Below are 21139 nucleotides of genomic sequence, written 5' to 3'. Positions count from 1 at the left end.
TGACTGAGTCCATACAGATACAAAATGGTTTTTTTTAAACTATGCATCCAAAAGGAATTCCTGTTTCATATTTGTGCAAGGACACACTATGGCCCTTGGGGGAATTGTTTAGAATCCTGAGAACATGCAAGGGTACCTGGCATGCAACCATTGTTGGCCTGCTCTGCCATGAACAACCACTTAAGTAAAGGTAGCCACTTCTTGAGACAGCCTGGGATAACGTCGCACTTGATTTCTCTGACAATGGCCTCAGACTGAATTTGAGGACCTCATGACTCTGCTGTATATGCCAACCCAACATCAAGGTCTGAGTGCACAAAGGTGGGACTGATTTTCTGCCCTGTTCATTCCTGTTACTCAGGACCTCTGGCCAGCAGCCGGACAGATGAACACTTTGTTGTTGTATGGATCGGTCTTGCAACTGATTTTATGTGTGCCAAAACTTCCCCTAGGACCGCATTTACTGAAGATATGAGAAATCTGGTTGGCTCATGAGTGGAGCTTGTGTTATTATCTGTCAGAGATGCTAAATGTTTTGTGCCATGAAAACACCACAGTGTCCTCACTACCAGGGGACATAGGCACAATGGCAACTTTCACCGGACACTCAGCATGGCTATGGCATGTTGTTGTCACTTCCTGCTGACTTGCTTTTCTATAGGAGCAAACAGTAGCAATCGGACACACACCTGAGAGTCTCACTTATTCAGCCGCTCTGACCAAATTAATTGTGTGTTGCAGACAAGACGGATGCCCCTCAAAGAAAAACCAGTTTTCTCAAGAATCACTTGATTTTTAGGTACCAGGCATTCACTCACATGTGAGCAAGAAGAAATCAAAGGAGTTTTTAGTAAATGCCCCATGGGACTTATCTGAGAAGCTTGCAAGGCCAGTCCGTATCTCCCACAACCAACAACTGGAGAGGAAACTGTTCACACCAAAGGAGGCTCTGTGACTCACATGCTCTCTACAGTGGCTCCTCCCTGGGCCAGACTTCTGTTTGCTCAGGTGCCTCTGCGCCAATTCAAACCCAAGAAGAGTCCAGCAGTCTTAGCAGAATGCAAACATCTGGCCCAACCCAGTTTACCTCTGATTTGCCCTTAGATCCAGGGACCTGTGACTATGAAAACAAAGTCAGTAGTAAAGTATAAAGGACAGTGTTGCAGTCTAGGGATGGAGTATGGGCAAAAAACAGGAGGCTTTTCAGGGAAGGTGATCAGTTTCTATTTTGTGTCAGTATTAGAATTCTATGGCGTCATGGTTTCCCAGGGGACCTTCAGTAAGATGATGGATTTTTCTGTGCGTCAGTTTCCCTCCCCAGTTGTGAGACAGGATGATAAATTTACTTATTAGTGAGTAGTTATTTGACTTAATTCATACATTCTACTTAGGACACATTTTGCTTAGAATTATTGCTGTTTGTTGTTGTCACTGGGATCCACCCCTAACACTTGTAAACTTAAAAGCCTAGAATAATGGACACACCCATCCGTCCCAGTGTTCTACAAATTACTGGACAATTTTCATTTCTTGAATGAAAAAAAAAAAAAAATCTCAGAAGTCATTGATTTCCGGGGGAAATTTTCTGAAAATTTTCTGGATGAGAGGTGAAATGGGATGTTTAGCTGAGAAAAACGTATCATTTTAGGCCACTTGTGGCCTTGTTTGTGGTTAGAAACACCAGATGGATTCTAAGGAGGAGTAGACAGACGCAGGAGGTGCCCTGAGCAGTGGACAGCATTCCTGTAATGGAAGCAGACAGTGAGTTAGTTCTGTTGACTTGCAGACTGGCCGCTGGGCTGTGGTAGGAATGCTTTGAATGTGGACGTCACTGAGCAACACAAAGCACCCATTGGAAGACTGTGCAAAGAGTGGAACAAGGTGGCTTTAAGTAAATTGCCCAGGGTGCAACAGCAGATATACCCTTTCAAGCCTTCACTATCTGAGGTTATCTCTCAATTGAGAGATGAATGTACTTTTTTTTAAATTTTATTAATTTATTCAGATTGCAACTCAATTGCCATCCCATCACTTGTATCCTCCCATTCATCTCTCCCTCCTGCTTTCACCCTATTCCCCTCCCCTAGGTCTATGACAGAAGGGGATCTCCTCTTAAATGCCCCTCAGTTGAAGAATGGATAAAGAAACTCTGGTGCATTTACACTAGGAGATGAACGTACTTTTGCCAATTTTCTCTGTCCCCGGAAATTGCACTAATTTACCCCCATCTCCATGCTTTTGTGTAGGATAGTTGAGGATTATTCTAAATCTAGTCAGTTTCTGGATTTTTTTTATTACTCTTTCTCTGAAATCTGATAATTTGCATGCTGGGTTAAGAAATCACATCATTTTCTAGTTTTTCTAAAAGGAAAACATGAAGCTTCCCCCTGTCAGTAGATTGGCATCTCAACCCCGCCAACTGTGTGCATTAACCAAGCATCCACTCGTTTGTTTTCTACTGTCTTCTCCTTGTCAAAAAGGTGGAGGGGATTTTTTTTTCTTTTTAGTCCTTTCTCTGCACTGTCACTTCAGATTCACAGTTGCTAAGTATTTCCAGGAGCCCACCAGAGGGACTCTCTCTCATGGTGTGATTTGCAAACTTTGAAACAACACCCACCATCAGAAGCACCATATGTTCCTGAGTTACAGTCAGCTGACAAGAGCATGTCACTTGTCATTCGAATTCAGAAAATGTCAGCATTTTCATACCCAGCAATTGTCTACACGCCTCTCTGCTGAGCAAAGAGTATCGTTGAGTCTAAGGGCACGTGAAAATATGAGAGTGGTACTGTGAATCTAGAGAAAAAAATATTGAACTCAGTGTTAAGCCACACAGCTCCATGAGCATATGGACACACTGATCAACTTTATATACTTCCATCCTCTGTGTGTGTGTGTGTGTGTGTGTGTGCTTGTGCGTGTGTGTGTGTGTGTGTGTGTGTGTGTGTGTGTGTACGCGTGTGCGCGTGCACACATGCAAACACTTCTAGGTGAAAGGTTTGATCCATAAGGTTAATGGCATTTGGAGTAATCACATTTTGTAACACTGGTGACTCAACGCATCTTTTAATTATAAAATAGGATACCAAAGAATATTTTTTAATCCATTAGAGGCAGATTCAACATAAAACACAAGCTGTTTCCTTTGTGACTAAATTGCATGCAGCTGCACTAGTTCCCACAGAGCCAAGAGAGAAAAGTACTTGGCAATTCTTCCTAATTAAAGGATGTTAATTACTCCTAAATACAGTGCACTTTCGATGTTATAAAGGTTCATCTAAATCAATGTTTTTATGGGACTAAAAATTAATAATGATTTCAAATCTACTAGCTGTGGCCAAACTACTCATTTGTTTGTGCCTGACCATGACTTTACAGTGAAACCCCTGAACCGGAATTATATGAAGACCAAGCTCTCCATGCCTGGTAGACTTAGCACATCTTTTCTATATTGGTCAGAGTGCCTGGTGGTGTTTCTTCCTTATGTCTCAATGGCGACGTCGTAACGGAAGCAGAAGCAGACACTCTGTGTGGCAAAGACTGAAACAAGGTCCTGCTTCTAATTTTCTGTATTCACATCAGGTGTCATGGCGTCCCTGCTGCAGAGGATGGGAGTCTAAGGTCCCAGCCACCTGAGAGACCCATGGGGACAGAGAAACTCGGTCTCTGGGCACCACATGTTTTCTCCTCTGACACAAAGGCCCTCAAATAAATACAAAACCCTCCTTTTAAAATTTATATTTTAATTTTATATATATTTTATTAATTTATTCATATTACATCTCAACAGTTATCTCATCCCTTGTATCCTCCCATTCCTCCCTCCCTCCCGCTTTCCCCCCACTCCCCTTTTAGCATATGAAGAATTCGAGATTCAAACAAAAGTTGCCCGATTTGCCCAATTAGAAACAGCAGGGCTATATCAATGTAGAGAACCAGTGAGATGGAATTGTTTGTCCCCAAGCCTGATGACCCGAGTTCAGTCCCTGGGACCCCACATAATGAAAGGAGAGAACCAACTTCTGAAAGTTGTTACTTGGCCTCCATATGAGCAATGTGCACCACAACACGCATGCAGAAAAAAAAAAGGGGGGGGGGAACGCTTCACAGTGTCCATTACACTCTCTTACCACTAAATCAGGACCCTTATCAAATAAAGTGTTTTGTTTTTTTTTTCAAACTTCATTTTTCTGGGCTTGAAGTGGTTAAAGGTGCTTGCAATGCACACATGCAATCTAGAATTTAGATGCCCAGAACCCATTAAGTGCTGGGTAGGCTGGCTGGCTCTCCTGTAATTCCAGCTTCAGAAAAAGGCAAAGACAGTGGGTGCCCACAAAAAGCTGTCTCAGGAGACTAGCCATATCAGTGAGCTCTGGGTTTGATTGAGGGACCCTGTCCCAAGGAACAAAGTAGAGCGCAAAGGAGGAGGAGTCTGCCATCAACTTTGAGCCTCTACCTTTGAGCACATGTATGTGCACACACAAAGCATACATGTACATACATATTCATACTACATACGTAACATACATGACATACATGAAAAAAACTTTTAAAAATCACTTTCTTTATGACTGAATGTTCTTTATTCTCTATCATTTGTCTGTAAGTTATGCTTAACTCAGCTCTGTCTTGAGAGGTGGCTTGTTGTTCTCGGTCCATTTGTTCTGTGCTGTGGTTTAAAATGTGGTTAGTCCTCCAAGGATCCATAGATAGCAGTCTTGGTCTCCATGGGTGGGTGCAGAGGTGGCAGGATCTCCAAGAGGCAAAACTTCCTGAGAGGTGATTAGATTAGAGGGGTGTCAACCTCAGAAAGTACCAGTGCTGCTATCATGACATTAGTTCCGTACACCTCCCTATAAGACATTTTAAAGCTGTGGTTACACCACCATATGGGGTTGTATAACTGAGTATGGGGGCCCAAGGGAAGTTGGACCACAGTGAAAGGTTTTAGAACATAAAGCAGGTGGACTTTGACAGGGCGTATGCATGTATCACAGAACTTGACTGGAGCTTTGCTTCTAACCATTCGACATCACACTCTACGCACCGCAAGCTGTCATGCCTCCACCACACAACGGCAGCAAATGCGGGCTGGCACGCTGTACTTCAGCCTCAAGAGGTACATTTTTATTGTACATAGACAGTTCTCTGCTCTTATGGAAACGTAATGATTTAATTACAGAAAACAAAGACCTCTAATATTTTCCTACTGTCATTCCCCAGCATGTAAGTAGCAAATTAGCATATATTTAGATTGTATTGTGTTATCATGTTTGATTTCAGAAATTGCTGTTTGAGTTGCTGCCTCAAGCTTCATCAAAACTCATTAAATAGGGGTTTGGGGCAGGGGGAGGCTGGAGAAATGACTCAGCAGTTAACAACAGCACTTGGCTATTCTTGCAGAGGACTCAGATTCAGTTCCCAGTACCCATGCTGGCTTATAATTAATTAATAAATTAATTAACTTACACTGTATTATCAGTAAACCCATGTTTTTACTGCCTATTGCATATGTTTATGTGTCTGGTATTGTAGAAGAATTACGTGCATTAAAGGGTTGGGAAAGGAAAAGGTTTAAGAATTTATGGTCTCTGACTCCGAGGCTACTGATGGTGCAAACCGAGGCTAGTTCAGTCCCTTCTGTGCACAGATGCTTTTCTTTCTTCACCTCTGCCCTGTTGTGCCTTAACCATGAGACCCTGGCCAGAAGCCAACTAGATGGAGCCCTGTCATCTTGAACAAGCCAATGTGTTTTCTTTGTTAACTACCCAATGTCTGGTGTTCTGCCGTAGCATCACAAAATGGACTAAGATAAGTTGCTGGGACCATTTTCCAGAATGTGGTTTATTGGTAAACAATGGCATTTTATTTCCCACAGTTCGGGAGCCTGGGAAGTGTATGGTCAGGACACTGATGGCTCCCATGTCTGGGGGAGGCATTGGTTCTCTCAGCGTCTAAGACAGTGGCTTGCTACTGCAATCCCAGATAACAGACAGTGAAAAGGCTAAAAGAGGCAAATGGTTGCCTGTACCTCTTTCTTTCTTTTGTCTGTCTGTCTTTTTTTTTTTTTTTTTTTTTTTTTTTTTTGCCTGCGCCCTGTTCATTGGGTCACTTATCTATTGATGAGGGTAGGGCCCCCGTGAAGTCTTGGCTCTTTCTTTCTTTCTTTCTTTCTTTCTTTCGCCCTGGGTCTTAATACTGTCACACTGTTGATTCAATGGAAATGTATGTTCTAGAGAAAGCTTTCTCACCATAGCACCCACAAAAGGAAGGACTCTCACCTTGGTCTTTCCCCCATAGGGAAAGTGGACCAGAAAAAGTCCCTCACTACCTCCAGGTTTTCGATAACTTCATCAACTTGACTGGATTAAGGAGTGCCTACAGGCCTTGTAGAAGACATTTCTAGGTTTGTCTGAGGATTTTTCTAGAGGTGAAAGGCTAAGGAAGATCTGCTCTAGATGTGGGCAGCACCCTCCCACATGCTCTGTCTGTCTCCCTCCCTCCCCCCTCTCCCAACCCTGTGTGTGTGTGTGTGTGTGTGTGTGTGTGTGTGTGTGTGTGTGTGTGTGTGTGTGTGTCTGGCTGACTGGCTGTCCTGGATGCCATGAGGTAAGTGGCCTCTCAACCTACTCGTGATGTGGCAGTGTTCTGCCTCACGCTGGACCCGGATGCAACGGCACCAAAGATTGTTGACTGAGAGCTCTGAAACTTTGAACCAAAATCACTCTTCCTTCTGGAGATCGTTTCATTCCTGCCATCATTATGGCCAACATAATAATGAAAGTCTGACTATTGTACCTACAAGGTGAGTGGTGCCTGAGGTCTTTCTGAGATGAGGCAACAAACAATGAAATAATGTTTTGGATGAGACAGTAGTTAGGGCGTGGAGGCCATCTTCCAGTAACTCGCTAAAATGCCAAACACAAAGGGGAAGAGGAGAGGCACTCGCTATACGTTCTCTAGGCCTTTTAGGAAACATGAAGTTGTTCCTCTGGCCACATACATGCAAATCTACAAAATGGGTGATATTGTGGACATCAAGGGAATGGGCACAGTTCAAAAAGGAATGCCCCATAAGTGTTACCATGGCAAAACCGGAAGAGTTTACAACGTCACCCAGCATGCTGCGGGCATCACTGTGAACAAGCAGGTTAAGGGCAAGATTCTTGCCAAGAGAATCAGTGTGCACACTGAGCACATCAAGCTGTCTAAGAGCAGGACCATCTTCCTGAAGCATGTGCAGGAGAAGGACCAGAAGAAAAAGGAAGCCAAAGAGACGGGCACCTGGGTCCAGCTGAAGCGCCAGCCTGCACCACCCAGAGAAGCACACTTTGTGAGGACTAACGGGAAGGAGCCTGAGCTGCTGGAGCCCATTCCCTATGAATTCATGGCCTGGACTGTAAAAACAAAACAAAACAAAACAAAAACCGGCATTTAGAAAAATATCAGTCCAATATAATGAAATATATGCTAGCCAAGTTTAGCCCGGGAAGATAACAATAGGAGAGATCTTTGACTTCCTGTAACCTACAGTTTGATATTTATTTTTGATTTTTTACTTCTTAGACTTATTATTTTATGTGTATGAGTATTTTGCCTACATGCATGCATATGCACTCTATCCATGTGTGTGATGCTTGACTTCAGAGGTTAGAAGTGGGTGTCAGATCCCCTAGGCCTAGATTTACAGACAGTTACGAGCCACCATACAGGTACTGGGAATCAAACTTGGATCCTCTGTGGGAACTGCCACTGTTCTTAAGCCCAGAATGATGCCTCCACCTCCCAGTAGTTATTTTTAAATAACTAATATAACCAATGGCTACATGTGGCTGATTTATCACTGTACTGAACAGTAAGGAAGGTCAATTCTGAGTTCAGAAAAAACAGACCAGTGGTCAGATCCACACACCTTTAATTTCCCTTTATTTAAACTCACTTTGCGTTGTCTGACCCCCATCAGCGCCTCCTGTGAGAACTGAAGAATGAGGGACTGACTCCCATGTGGCCAGCCGATCTCACACTTGACTGCCTCCCTTTGCTCCTCTTGACTTTTTACATTTTTCTTTAAACTTGCGTTTCGTGTGTGAGCTGCTTTTTCATTGCCATGGTAAAATGTCTGAGCAAACAATGTAAGGGAGAAATCATTTATTTTTGGCTCAAGGAACTAAAGGTTTCAGTCCAAGCTCTGCCAGCTCCTTGGTGGTAAGGCAGCATGTTATGAAGGGAAGGCATGGAAGAATGAAACTGTCCTCTCCCAACCGGGGTGTGGGGGCAGGGGGGTGGGGGAGGGTCAGGAGGGTGTGCACTGCGACTGGCTCCCTCCATTGCCCTTTTGCTCCAGGCAGGACTATGTCCTATTGGATGGGATGGTGTGACTCCTATTCGGGCTGAGTCCTCCTCCTTGGTTAATCTGGAGCTGCTTTCACAGAACACCCAGAGCATGAGTTACTATACCAGCTATCTCTCCAGTCAATAATTTAGTCAGGTTGACAACCTAAATGGAGCCTGCATTGAGTAGAAGAGATGCACTCATGTGTGTGTGTGTGTGTGTGTGTGTGTGTGTGTGTGTGTGTGTGTGTGTGTGTAACTCAACTCTACAGCTCAACAATCCTTAACAGAGTGTGGGAGTGCTCTATTAGCATCTAAGTCCATTGGAAGGTCAGTAGCTGCAAAGCAAGTACTGGAAAGCATATTACACTTGTAACTAATAAGTGTGTGCTTTTGTTACTTTTCTGACTGCAGGGACCAAATACCTGGCAAGAAGGGGGAAAGGATTACTTCAGCTTATATTTTGAGGGTAATGCCCATCATGGTGATTAGCAGTAAACAAACATGTGACGGGTGGTCCCATTCATCATGTCTTCAATCTGGAAGCAGGAGTACACAGGAAGAGGGGCAGGGTTATCATCTCTCAAGGGTCTCCCTCAATGACACACTTCCTCCAGTGAGGCTCCATCTCCTGAAAGTTCTAAAACATTCCACCAGCTGGGGGCCAACTTTTTTAAATCCATGAGGCTACGGGAGGCATTTCACATATGGACTTCTCTTCTTCATCCTTCCTTACCGCTCAGTTAATCCAAAGACAGAAAAGATGAGTAAAACATGAAGCTAATTTTTTTTTAAAAGTCCAAGTTAGTTCTGTGTAGCAGTCAGGAAACACTGGCTACCATCAATATGTCATTAAGAGTGAGAGAAAGGACCGGGCAGGGGACTTGGTGGATAAGGAAATTTGCAGCCAAGCCTGATGACATAGATTTGATCCCAAAGACCAACATGGTGAAATGAAAGAAGTGACTCTGTAACATGTATGGCCTCAACACATGTACGGTGGTATATGCACATGTAAACAGAGAGAGAGAGAGAGAGAGAGAGAGAGAGAGAGAGAGAGAGGAGAGAGAGAGTGTGTGAGAAAGCTAGTTATTCTTGCAGAGGCAGGAAATTTGTGCTCTGGAGTCAAACTGCACATATCTAACTTGTCATCACTCACTTAGAGAATTTCTGTAGGTGCTGGCACCGAGCCCAGGTCCTCTGCAAGAACAAGTGCCCTTAACTGATGAGTCATTTCTACAGTCCCAGCTACCACTGACTTTTAAATGCTCTGCTCTGCTCATGGGTCCTGTGTTGACTTGTCACGGGGACAGCATACACAAGACACTCCTTCCAGAGGTATGGTCTAAAGAACTCTCTAAACTATACAGAGCCTCAGTTCAGGACAATGTGGCAGTCAATGTGTTCATTGTGCCGGATGATCTCTATGTCACTAGACAGTGGTTCTCAACCTTCCTAATCCTGTGGCCCTTTAAGTTCACTTCTCACTTTTTTGTGAGCCCCAAACACAAAATTTTTTCACTGCTACTTCATAACTGTAGTTTATATTACTGTTATGAATTGTGATATAAATATCGGTTTGCAGGATATCTAATAAATGACCCCAAAAGGGGTCAGGACCCACGAGTTGAGAGCCACTCCACTGGTAGCTAGTTGCCAAATTTTTGTAATGTTTAATTTTCTGCTTCTGTTGCTGTATTGCCAGTAATCTCTGTCTGGACCAGGTATCTTTGGTGCATGGCAGTTTGTTCAAAGAACTGATGAAGCACACATAAAAAGCAGAGTAATAAAGAATTTTATTCAGAAACAAAGCAAAAGTACAGAATAGATACAGTGTGACTCATCAGTGAGTCCTAAGTGAGATGTACTCAAGATCACATGGGCTGTATCCAGGGTTTCCTTTGTGAGTTTGAGATGTAGACGAGCTTATTACTAAGATCAGGCTAAGAGTAGTTTTCTATTTTGATCATCAGGCTTGGGTTATGTTAACCTCTGTTCATTGCACATGACTTTTCCCATGAAACATTTGATTTTGATCATATGAATGCCCAGTTATGCATAGGCATAAAATGGTAAATAGTTGTTTTTCTTAAAATTTCATTTTGAGACTCTAATTCACCTTACTGGGCATGCACTTAAAATCAGTTTAGGCTGGATCAGCCCATGGCCCCTCATTCTGAGATATGGTAGTATTTAACCACAAAAGGGGCATCAACAGAGGATGTTATGGGTCAGAGTGGCCATCAGCCTTTGTTTAAAGAGGACTGTATACATAGCTCAGTGCAGATAGGTGTCTGGATTACTAATTGCTTTGCTGGGGAAGAGGGATTGTACACATAGCTGAAGTCATACAGAGTTCTGGGTGGTTAAGTTCAATAATGCCAACTTGATGAGATTAGGGAGAGCAGGAAACATTTGACCAGCTCCTTTGGAGTTTCACATTCATAAGTTAGTGGCTAGGAAATGCTGGCTACCCAGCGAGCTTAAACCAGCCTCTATCCCTGGAGCAATCTCTCAGGTTTCAAATACCTTTTGTAAAACTATGAAGCTAGCATGTTTTTACCATTACACTCTGATTTACACCCTCACGAAGACCATCAGAAAGACAAATAAACCTCCTTGAGGATATAGGGCTGTCAGAAGCAATCCAAGACACCACTGCTAAATGTACAGGTGCAGTGAGGAGTCAACCAAACCATTCCAGGAGCTCTTGTCTCTTCATTACACAGATGCCCACTTAAAAATAAAAATAAAAATAAAGATCCAGAAAAGGGCTAGGAGATGTTGTCAGCATAAAGATGGGAAAGCGGTGATGCCCCAGGCTAATAAAAGAATTCAGAAAAGTTCCTAAAGTCATAAATCCTCCTTGTGGCTCTTTAAATTGGTTTCCTGTAGATTTCCAGGATGGAGCTTTGACCAGTTGCCTTTTCTATTTTTCTCCCTGTGTGTAGGAAACCCTGAAGAGAGTGCAAGGAGGAAAGAAAAAGTACAATGCAACTTCTGTTTACTTTTTCCTCATCCTTCTGTGTGGTTATCATCTAGGCTTATTGATGGGGAGAAAAGCAGAGCCTCTTGGGACTCCCAACCCCTTCTGTCAGGACTCCCGTGCCCTCTCCATCCATTCCAATCTTACTGTCCTTCCTACAACATGTGGGGAACCACCAGACTCTCTTATGTGGCTCTGTAAACCCAGGGACATCAACGATATTTGACCATTACAAACTGTACATGGATCATCACGCTTTTCTCCATAAATATGCACTCATGGGAGGAATCAATAAAAAACAAAAGTACAAACTGGAGAGAAGCAACTGCAGAGATGGCTCCGCTGAGCATCTTGTGGCTCTTCCATGTGTTCTGGGTTGGGCAGCTCACAACCACTTGTCATTCCAGGTCTGCAGTGAGTGGTGTGTGGTCCCACACCCTCTTCTGGCATCCTTGGGCACCTACACATACACAGAAGACTCACACATATGCACATGAATGAAAGTAAAAAAAAATGAAATAAAACCCTTTTATATAACCCAGAGGATCCAAAGACTTGGAGCAGAAAGAAGAGATTAAAGGTATCAAGCCTAAGGTCTAGGGAATAAATGGCAAGAAAATGACTGAGGTAGTATTTTCATGGAAGGACAGAATTGTAAAGACATTGGAAATATATTCCTAAGGCTCTGAAGATATTCAAAATACCCCCCCCCCCCATATTTTTACTGGTGACAAAGTGACATTGAAGTAGATGCACCACATCCCAAGATGCCTTCTTCGAGAAAAGAAAGCACCTATTTGGGTGTGGACTCTGACACATTTGCTAAGCATCAGACGTATTACTTTAGAGAGCAACTCTTTAAATATGCAGTATGTTCAGATGCAGAGAGCAGCCTGGAACACTAGTGTTTTCTTTCTTTGTTGCTAAGGGTCTTATTTCTCCCTTTGTTGTTCTCCTCAAAACCCGGAGTCTTCTTATTTGAAAATATTTATGTGTGCAGGAGAGGATAGATTCGGTGCATTGTTCTTTGAAATCTGCTCTTTTTACATTACTGAATTCTCACACATCTTTTTCTGTGGGGGCAGAATGACTCCTTTTCTTTACAACCATCAGCGCACACATCCACAGGGATTTTCCACGACTGGGCTCATGATAGCTTTCCCATTCTGAAAGATGGGGTGGGGATCTATATTAACTTTATATCAGCCTATGAAGCCAGCTGACTTTATTTGAAACCTTTATCACCCTATGAGAGGTAAGCCGCTTTGCTCAGCTACAGATGGTCTGGGGCAACGTCTGTGATTCAAGTGACAGACTGAATTTCGATGATCTACTTTGAGATTTGGGAGAAGTCTTTCTGCTTTCTGGAGTTTCCGTTTCTTCTCCCACAGCTTCCTCCCACTTCACAAAGATGTTGTGAATACTAACTTCAAAGGCTTTAGGCACTTCTGAAGGAAGGCTTGCTCTAAAGACAAAGCTTAAATCCGAAAGGCTCTACTTTGTATTATCATATAAATTATCAGGAGGATTTTATCTAGAGAGCAGTTATTTGGTGCTAAATCCAGCTAAATAATGGAAGAAGAAGAAAAAAAAAGTACAGAAGAGGCAGAAACTAAAGAAGTGTCCTGTGGTAGGGGTCTGTCTGCAATTGCGCTTCCAGCTGATGGGGGGTAAAGGTAGCTCAGCATGGGAACTGTCTGAGGCTGGGACTTTCACATCATTCGTGTGCTTGGTTTTAAGTAATAGCATCTCCACTTGACTTCGGGTGGAGTTAAGTGAGTAAGGCAAGCTGCCCAACAGCATTAGCAAGAAATGGAAAGAGGAAAGAAGGGAAGAAGGAAGGAGGGAAGGAAACACAAATTTGGTTTGATGACCCAAGGCTGGTGATGCCAAGAACAATACACTGTTGGCAGGAGTGTGAGAGGGCACAACTATTTGGAAATCAGTATAGGAGTTCTTCCTAACTTAAACATAACCCACACAGCAATCCTATGGTGCCATTTTAAAATGTTTACTCAAGAAAAATGATAATAAATATTAAAGACAGGCTTTTAGAGCCAGTGGGATGGCTCAGCAGGCACTTGTCACCAAACCCAACGATTGGTTGGTTCAATCCCCAGTACCTACATGGTGGAAGAGAAGAACTGACCCCTCAGGTTGTCCTCTAACCTCCACATGCACGTGTGCACACACACACACGTACACACACACACACAATGTAATAATTTTTAAAAGGCACATACAGTAGGACTCATATTTATTCATCAAAGCATTAATCCTAGAGATAACTCAAATTTCCATTAACAGACAAATGTATAGATGAATGATCTTTTATTACATGGTACTACTCAACAATGAAAAGAGCAAATTTTGGATATGCAGCACCATGGATACATCTCACAGATGCGATCTTGAGTGAAAGAAATCATAAATAATAAGTGGGGAAAGGGAAAGCTTTAAATGTGCTTGTGATCACGCAGCCTAAAGATAGCTCCTGCAGCTGCTGTCATGCTGAAAGATGGCCTCCCAGAGTTCTCTCTATTCCTAAGCCCAGAGGTAAGAACTTTACCAGGCTGAGGCTCAGAATGGCATGCCTGCATTGTTCTTCCAAGGTATTGTATCCTCGCTCCCTTGTTCGGGAAAGTGGTTCCAAGGGGCCCATCCAATAGATATAGTGTTTTTTTCTACCATATGGATTTTTTTTTGAATGATGAGTGCAAAGGCTTGGGCAAGTATCTGACCAAAGACATGCAGACGTTACACGGTCACTAGGATGGTGCAGTTCCTACAGAAAACAGCCACTTAGCTTGTGTGCTCAGATTTTCCCTCAGGAATTTGAATTAGGAGCTAGAGAGATGGCTGATGGGTAAGAGGACTTTCTGTGCAAGCATGAGGACCAGCACATAAAAAGCTGAGTGTGGGTGCAGTTACCCATGATCTCAATATTGTGGGAGGCAGAGACAAGATCACTGGGGCTTGTAGGGCACCAACCTAGCTGAGGTACAATGAGAGAGCCTGCCTCTAAGGAAAAAGGGGGCGGGGAGAAATAGAGCAGGACACTCAACAAACACCCTTTTCTTGGCTCTACGAGCATGCACACATACATGCACACACAAACACACACAGAGATATACCACATCATACACATGGTTTGAATTAGAAAGATGAAAAGAGTAACACAGGACAAAAACAAAAACAAACAAAACAAAACAACAACAACAACAACAACAACAACAAAAAACAAGTCCTGGAAAATGCATGGGTAAAGATGAGTACAGATGCCACAGGAGGATAGAAAACAAGAAGCAAAGGCAGGAGATGAAGAAAACAGTTCCCTTTGGAGGGTGATGTACCGGGGAATAGCAGGAAACAGAAATTAGACCGGGATCGAAAGACATGGTACACCGCCATGGGTCCCTGACTCAGATGCGATGAAGCCAGAGTGCACAGCTAAAACTCCCTGTATTCTTACCTCAATGTGCAAAAGTAGTGAAGACAGTATTTGACTTTATTTTAGTTTCTGTTTTCTGTACCGAGAAAGCCCATTGTGATAGATGTGTTGATAGGAACACTATATCAGCACACATGCATTTTTATTTATTTGGTTTGAACCACAAAGTCATATTTTTGATGTTTAGCCCCTATTTGTTGAACCTACGTACGGAGAGGGCATTTCTGGGAACTTTTACAGATAGAATGCAGCTTGGAGAGTTGGTCCCTTAGGCAGAGATACGAGCTAGAGAAACCCAAGACAGCTGTAGATTGGTGGACACTTCTTGTGGGAGTTCAGAAGACTAGAATGTGCTGACAGAGACACGGGGGCTTCGAATGAGGATAAAGTCTCTGTTGAGAATGGGACTAGAGACTATTCTTATTAAAGTCTAGCTTTTGCCCATGTCTTGAAATTTTGAGTCAAATTCAAAGTAGTAGGTGATGAATAGAGAGATGGCTCAGTGACTGAGAGCAATTGTAAAGTCTCTGTTGAGAATAGGACTAGAGATTATTCTTATTAAAGTCATTTTGCCCATGTCTTGAAATTTTGAGTCAAACTCAAAGTAGTAGGTGATGAATAGAGAGATGGCTCAGTGACTGAGAGCAATTGCTGCGCATGCAGAGAGGCCCTGGGTTTGGTTCCCAGTACCCACAAGGTGGCTCACAACTCCAGTTCCAGGGACTCTGATGATGCCTTTTGCTGTCTACAGGCACTGCACATAGACGGTGCATATACACCCATGCAAACACTTGTAAACATAAAATCAAATGAACAAATTTTTTAATGAAATGGACTAATTGGGTGTAGAGAATTTCAGGGCAGTACAAGAGTCAGGCTGTGGCATGGTTATCGGAGACTGCATTTGTTCATGTTTATAGGGAAAACTGAGAACAAAAAGCAGAAAAGAGCAGTTCAGGTAGAAAAGAAGCTTGTTAGTGGTGGTCAAGGAAGCCATATTTGTTAACAAGATTCATTCTTTTCAAAGCAGACAATTTGCATTAGAACAATAGAAAAGGTGCCTTAAGGGCTTTGCAGGGATGGACAAAACCCACTCACCACTGGTTGGAGTGTAAAATGGTAACCTAATGGTCTATTTTTAAAAATTTTTTCTAAACTTATAAAAAATAATAGCTATTCTTTGTAAGTTTTAAAGAATTAGGTATCAAATATGACTTGTCCTGACTCCCTTTTATGAGATCTCCCAAGATCCTCCCTTCTTTATGACTGCCATCTTCTTAAGGATCTTAACACATTTGATATTTTTTTCATAGTTAATGTGCTGAAAATTATTTTATACACTTATAAAATATAGTTACATTTACTATTCAATTTATTAATAATAAATCTAGTTCATGTTACGTAATTTTTGAAAGAGAGCTGTTTATAAAAAAGCACATGACATTATGTTTTGGCAAATCTCTTCATGTTCTGTTTTTAAATAGACACTTTATATACCATTTGCATCTTCTTGTATCTTCTGCATTCAGTCTGATATGTCATGTACCTACTGAAAAACTCGATGCACATTCATGAGAGAATAAAGAAAAATAAATTAAGTCATGAACACCCTCACAGGTTATTTGGTTCTGGAGTAACATCTGGACTTTTAAGAATCAACAGCTCCCAAGAATGAAACCTGGTTTTTAGGTATGTAATATTGGCCTTCAGTGAGCCATCACTCATATGCTATGCCTCAAGTGCCCTGAGAGACTCCTTCTTAAAGCTATGTAGAATCCCTCTCCTGCTCAAGTGCACAAAACTGTCACTTCCGTATGTTTTCCCAGTACTGTTTTGTCTTCCAACAATGGCTGTCCCAACACACTCTCCTGGGACTTGAAGGGTAACTCACTAAAAAAAAAAGTACCCTTTTCAAAACTCTGAATAAAACAGAGACAGAATGAAGTTGGGTGGGGAGGAAGAAGAAGAGGAGGAGTGAGGGAAGGAGAAGAAAAGAAAAGGAGGAGAGAAGCACATGTCACTACTCGTGTGGACAGCACTGAGTTTTGATTGTTGCTTCCTACAATGTGCAATGAGCTTTCTGACAGTCTACTCATAGGAAATCTACAGAGCCCTACCCAGGTCCTGGCAGCACTGTATAATCCTCCCTGCGTGAGTCCACCACCTCTCTGCTACATTTTGATACTGGAGTAAGGATCCACCCAATACCAAAGGGGAAGAGCCATTACACAAATGCCCAGTTTGTGTGTGGTAAGGTGTGTGTGTGCACCTGTTTTCCTTCTCACCTCACAGTCCAAAAGAAGGAAAATCACTGCATCTTCCCTGAAGGGGAAGGAAAGAGAGAACCCAGCAGTGGCACAGTAGTAACAGCTTCCCTTCTTAGGAAAGGGCATGGGGTGGAGCTACAGCCTTTTCTACCCAATACCCCAACCACACACACAGCACAGCCCGCACTCTCTGCCTAAGGAATCTCCCAATATGCTCAAACAGCACCTATTTAGTCTCTGGACTTACTATCCTGTCTCATGGCGTCTTTTACACCAAACGCATTCAAAGTGATATTAAGACCATCGCACTCAAGACTCCAAGAACACAAACACAGATGAGATGCCTTGTCTGCCTCCAGGCAGTATGCATGGCAGGATCTATGCCTTGTTTCCAACTTTTCCTTCAACAAATTTAGAAGCATCAGACACAGAAATATTGTCCATTTCACTATGATAATTTATGCATGTCTATCTTAGGGCTTTGTTGCTGTGAAGAGACACCATGACCACAGCAACTCTTACCAAGGAAAACCTTTAATTGGGGCTGGCTTACAGGTTCAGAGGTTTAGTCCATTATCATCATGGAGGTAAACATGGCGGTGTGCAGGCAGACATGGCGCTAGAGGAGCTGACAGTTCTACCTCTCGATCTGCAGGCAATAGGAGATGAATGTCCACCTGGCCTGGTTTAAGCATTTTTGAGCCCCCAAACTCTGCCCCCTAGTGACACACCTCCTCCAACAAAGTCGCACCTGCTCTGACAAGGCCACGCCTCCTGATAGTGCCATCGCAACTGCCCTCTACTTTTGCAGTCAATCTACAGTCGTGGCCATCACAAATCCCCTAGCCTTCCTCTTGTGCCTGAAACCTTTCCAAACAATGTCTGTTTCCTGTCAGGAGCCAGCCAGACCAATGCCACTGAGGGCTATCTTTCCACCCCAGTGACCAATTTTCACCCTCTTACTTATTTTATGATTTCATTGACGCTTCTGTTTGTGTTTTACATTTCTAACTTTAGCAGTAGAAGTCTGTAGTATCACGGCTCACTGTGTAAGGATATGGGAGCTGACGAGGGCCACACTCTAGGTCCTAAGAGCAGTGAAGACAATAAAATCTCCTGCAATGTTCAGCCCAAGGAAGGACACTGTCTTGCCCCTCCATCTCTCATTACAGACCTGCCAGGCACCATCCCTTCCTATCCCTGCACCGTGCCACAGAGTACGTGCTCACCAGGTGAGTTAGGGCGACTGACTTGGGGGTATAGCCTTCGCCTTCTGAAAGTCTTGGAAGTACGATACAATGCCCACTTGCCACAGTGAGCGGCTCATAGTCTGTGACGTGAGGTGAAGGCATAGACATCACTGTCACTGCAACTGGCCTCAAACCCCAGCTGGAGTAGTGGCCTGAAGACACTTTAACTTCTCCATCCATCAGCACATCTGCGAAGTGAGCATCATAGTCCACTGGCCTCACAGGTTCACTGCAGCAGCAAATAACTCACACAGACAAACCCCAGGGATCAGCACTAACCCACCGTTCAATAAATTATCAGTGGCTACCAAGCAAACTGTGGACCCCAGCAAACCTGAAATACACATTTCAAGGCCGTCAGATGCGCTTGATGGTGCTACTGGGTATGAACGTTATGGACCACATCTAGAGCGGGAAATAGTATCTCATCTAAGCAAAATGTTTTTCCAATTTGAAAGGTAGCCCACCACCCTCTTATTTTTGACACAAGAAGGCCTGGATCACCCCAAACTTGCGATCCTCCTGTCTCAGTTTACTAAGCTCTGGCATTTAGAGCCTGAGCCACATGCTCAATTGGAATAGCATTTTTTAAAAAGCAAAACTAATTTGTAGTATAAATACCAAGCGTCTGTGTATTGAACTTACTAAGTGAAGACCAAATTTGCATGATTCTAGTACACGAGATCTCAAATATTCACATCTAATTGTTTTAAAGCTCAAATCAAGCATTTACACAACCATAATATTCTATCTTCGCAAAACCTCGCTACATGTGTGTCAGATGCTGTAATTAGTCCACCAGGTAGATATAGACTACAGTTTAAAAGACAGAATCTAAAAACACATTTAGGAGTTCCTTAAAGCTTGGAAAGTGAAACTAACATGCAACCATGGAATGGAGTAAATTTCCTATATTAGCTCTTAAGTCATTCCAAAAGCATTGATGTATATTTCAAAGATTTCAAACACACAATTACTTTTGCTGTCACTCAAAGCATAAAATCAGCATTGAGAGAGAGAGAGAGAGAGAGACAGAGACAGAGACAGAGACACAGAAAGGTGCTTTATTGAGTCATTTGAATGAATAACTTTAATTAATAAAAATGTTTTTTCCAAACATTTTTTCTATACATTTACAATTCTCCTAACAAGATCAGCAATTGGGGAGGTGGGGGCAGGTTTCTGAGTCTCCCAGGAAGCCCCGACAGCACCTGGCCAGCTGGAAGTGTGCACTTGTCCTGCTGTTGGCTTCTGGGTGGAAAAGAGAGACGCACGGGGTGGTCAAAGAGTCCACCTCTCTGATGAACGGTGGTCCCTGGCTGAGAAGGCTGGAATACTGACCCAAGATTCATGCCAGAAGATCTCCAGTTCAGGGGGAGGTGCGGGAGAAAAGATTTCTCTGAAATAAGTGTTACTGCTCTTTTAGTGGGACTGCCAGCACCAGGCCAGGTGGCAGATGGAAGTCCAGGACTCCTAAACCTGAGCCAGGTGTCAACGAGGGCCCGCTACTTCAGGAACAGCTGGGCCCCCGTTCCCACAGATGGGCACTAAGGTAGGTGGAGCTGATCCAGAAAGGGGTCAGCAGCTATCCTTGCTGTGGTGGCCTGGGAAGACTCTATCAGTGACAGAGGCAGTTCGACTGTGGCTGCTTGGGGTCTGGGGGATCCAGTAATGAATTCTTCAGGGAAGAGGGGAGCCCTTCTTTACCTCCAGAATAAACAAAGAATTCATTTATTTTGTGTGGAACAGAGACTTACGAGACTTGGGCAGTGGGAGGGGTTTTGAGGATGAATGCGTGTCGGTTTGGCTGGGACTAGGATGTCGGCAATGCTGCATTTGCATGGGAAAAAAATAGCAGGAGATAAGCTCATGAGACTGATACCTGTAACTCTGAGTGATCACCTGTAACCTTGGGGGCTGTGGCCCCTGCTCCTGAGGCAAGCGCGTTCTCGGGATGAGATTTTAAGTCTCAGATGTGAGATTTTGGGGTTTGAACACGCTCCAACCTCACTAGGCTCATGCCAGTTCATCTGGTGGGATGGTCCTCAAGCCGGGCAGGAAGTAGAGAGGCACTGGTGTAATGGACCATTTCCCGGTCTTCCCTTCAGGTTGAACACTTGGCCATTCTCTGGAGTCCCCATGCTGAATGGACAATAAAGCTCACAAATGGAAGAGCAGCTTCTCGGAGCCGGGCTCGCTACAGGCCCAGGTCTAACATGCTGCCCCATGAAGGAAGAATGAATGCACAAGTCACCAGGACCACTGGCTTGCCCAGCTCCTCTCCCCTCACCTGCTACTGTTACAAGCGTTCTTCCTCTGCGACTGCGCAGTTTCAAGCCTGAACTCCTACATAGCTGTATCCAGCCTCAGCGTGTGGATGCACGTCAAGTCCTTACCGATGGGTTTCTCGCCACTGGACTCCAGAATCCTTGTGGCCTTCTGGTTTACAGATCCTTCCATCAGGCTAAGGGAGACTTACCCTCGTGGGCCAGACGCAGCCCCGCCCTGCTTCCTGCGGCTTTATAACCTGCCTGCTAAGGGAGGGGAATCAGAAAGAGACACAAGCCAATGATTTTATTAATGAAATGACAAGAATCATGGAAACCAGTCGCTACAGTGACAGACGGGAGAAACGCCTTTTGATTTTGACCCTCCCTTTCTGGTACAGCTTAGCTGACAGATACAGCTTAGCTTAAAGGAGGCCCTGCAGGTAGAACCCCAGACGGTACCTGTGCATGTGTACTAAGAAATTAGATTTGTTTACGGGTGAGATGACTGGGCTGGCAAAATAATACAGTATGCAAGCATGAAGATGTGAGTTCAATCCCCGGAAGGCCTGGCAGGTTTGCTGTTT

The 21139-nt window shown here is 43.6% G+C and overlaps 1 protein-coding gene across 1 annotated transcript; it reads left to right on the top strand.

Annotated features, from left to right (window-relative positions):
• The first annotated feature begins 6913 nt into the window (after positions 1-6913).
• LOC127197732 (60S ribosomal protein L21-like) lies at positions 6914-20627 on the top strand. The gene is made up of 2 exons (XM_051155686.1): positions 6914-7399; positions 20394-20627. Exons 1-2 carry the CDS (start codon positions 6914-6916, stop codon positions 20625-20627), a joined length of 720 nt encoding a protein of 239 aa, XP_051011643.1.
• Positions 20628-21139: the final 512 nt, after the last annotated feature.

This window comes from Acomys russatus, chromosome 13 (assembly GCF_903995435.1).
Source record: "Acomys russatus chromosome 13, mAcoRus1.1, whole genome shotgun sequence".
Lineage (NCBI taxonomy): Eukaryota > Metazoa > Chordata > Mammalia > Rodentia > Muridae > Acomys > Acomys russatus.
Note: the sequence above shows the minus strand (reverse complement) of the source record. Positions and strands in the feature narration are given on the sequence as shown.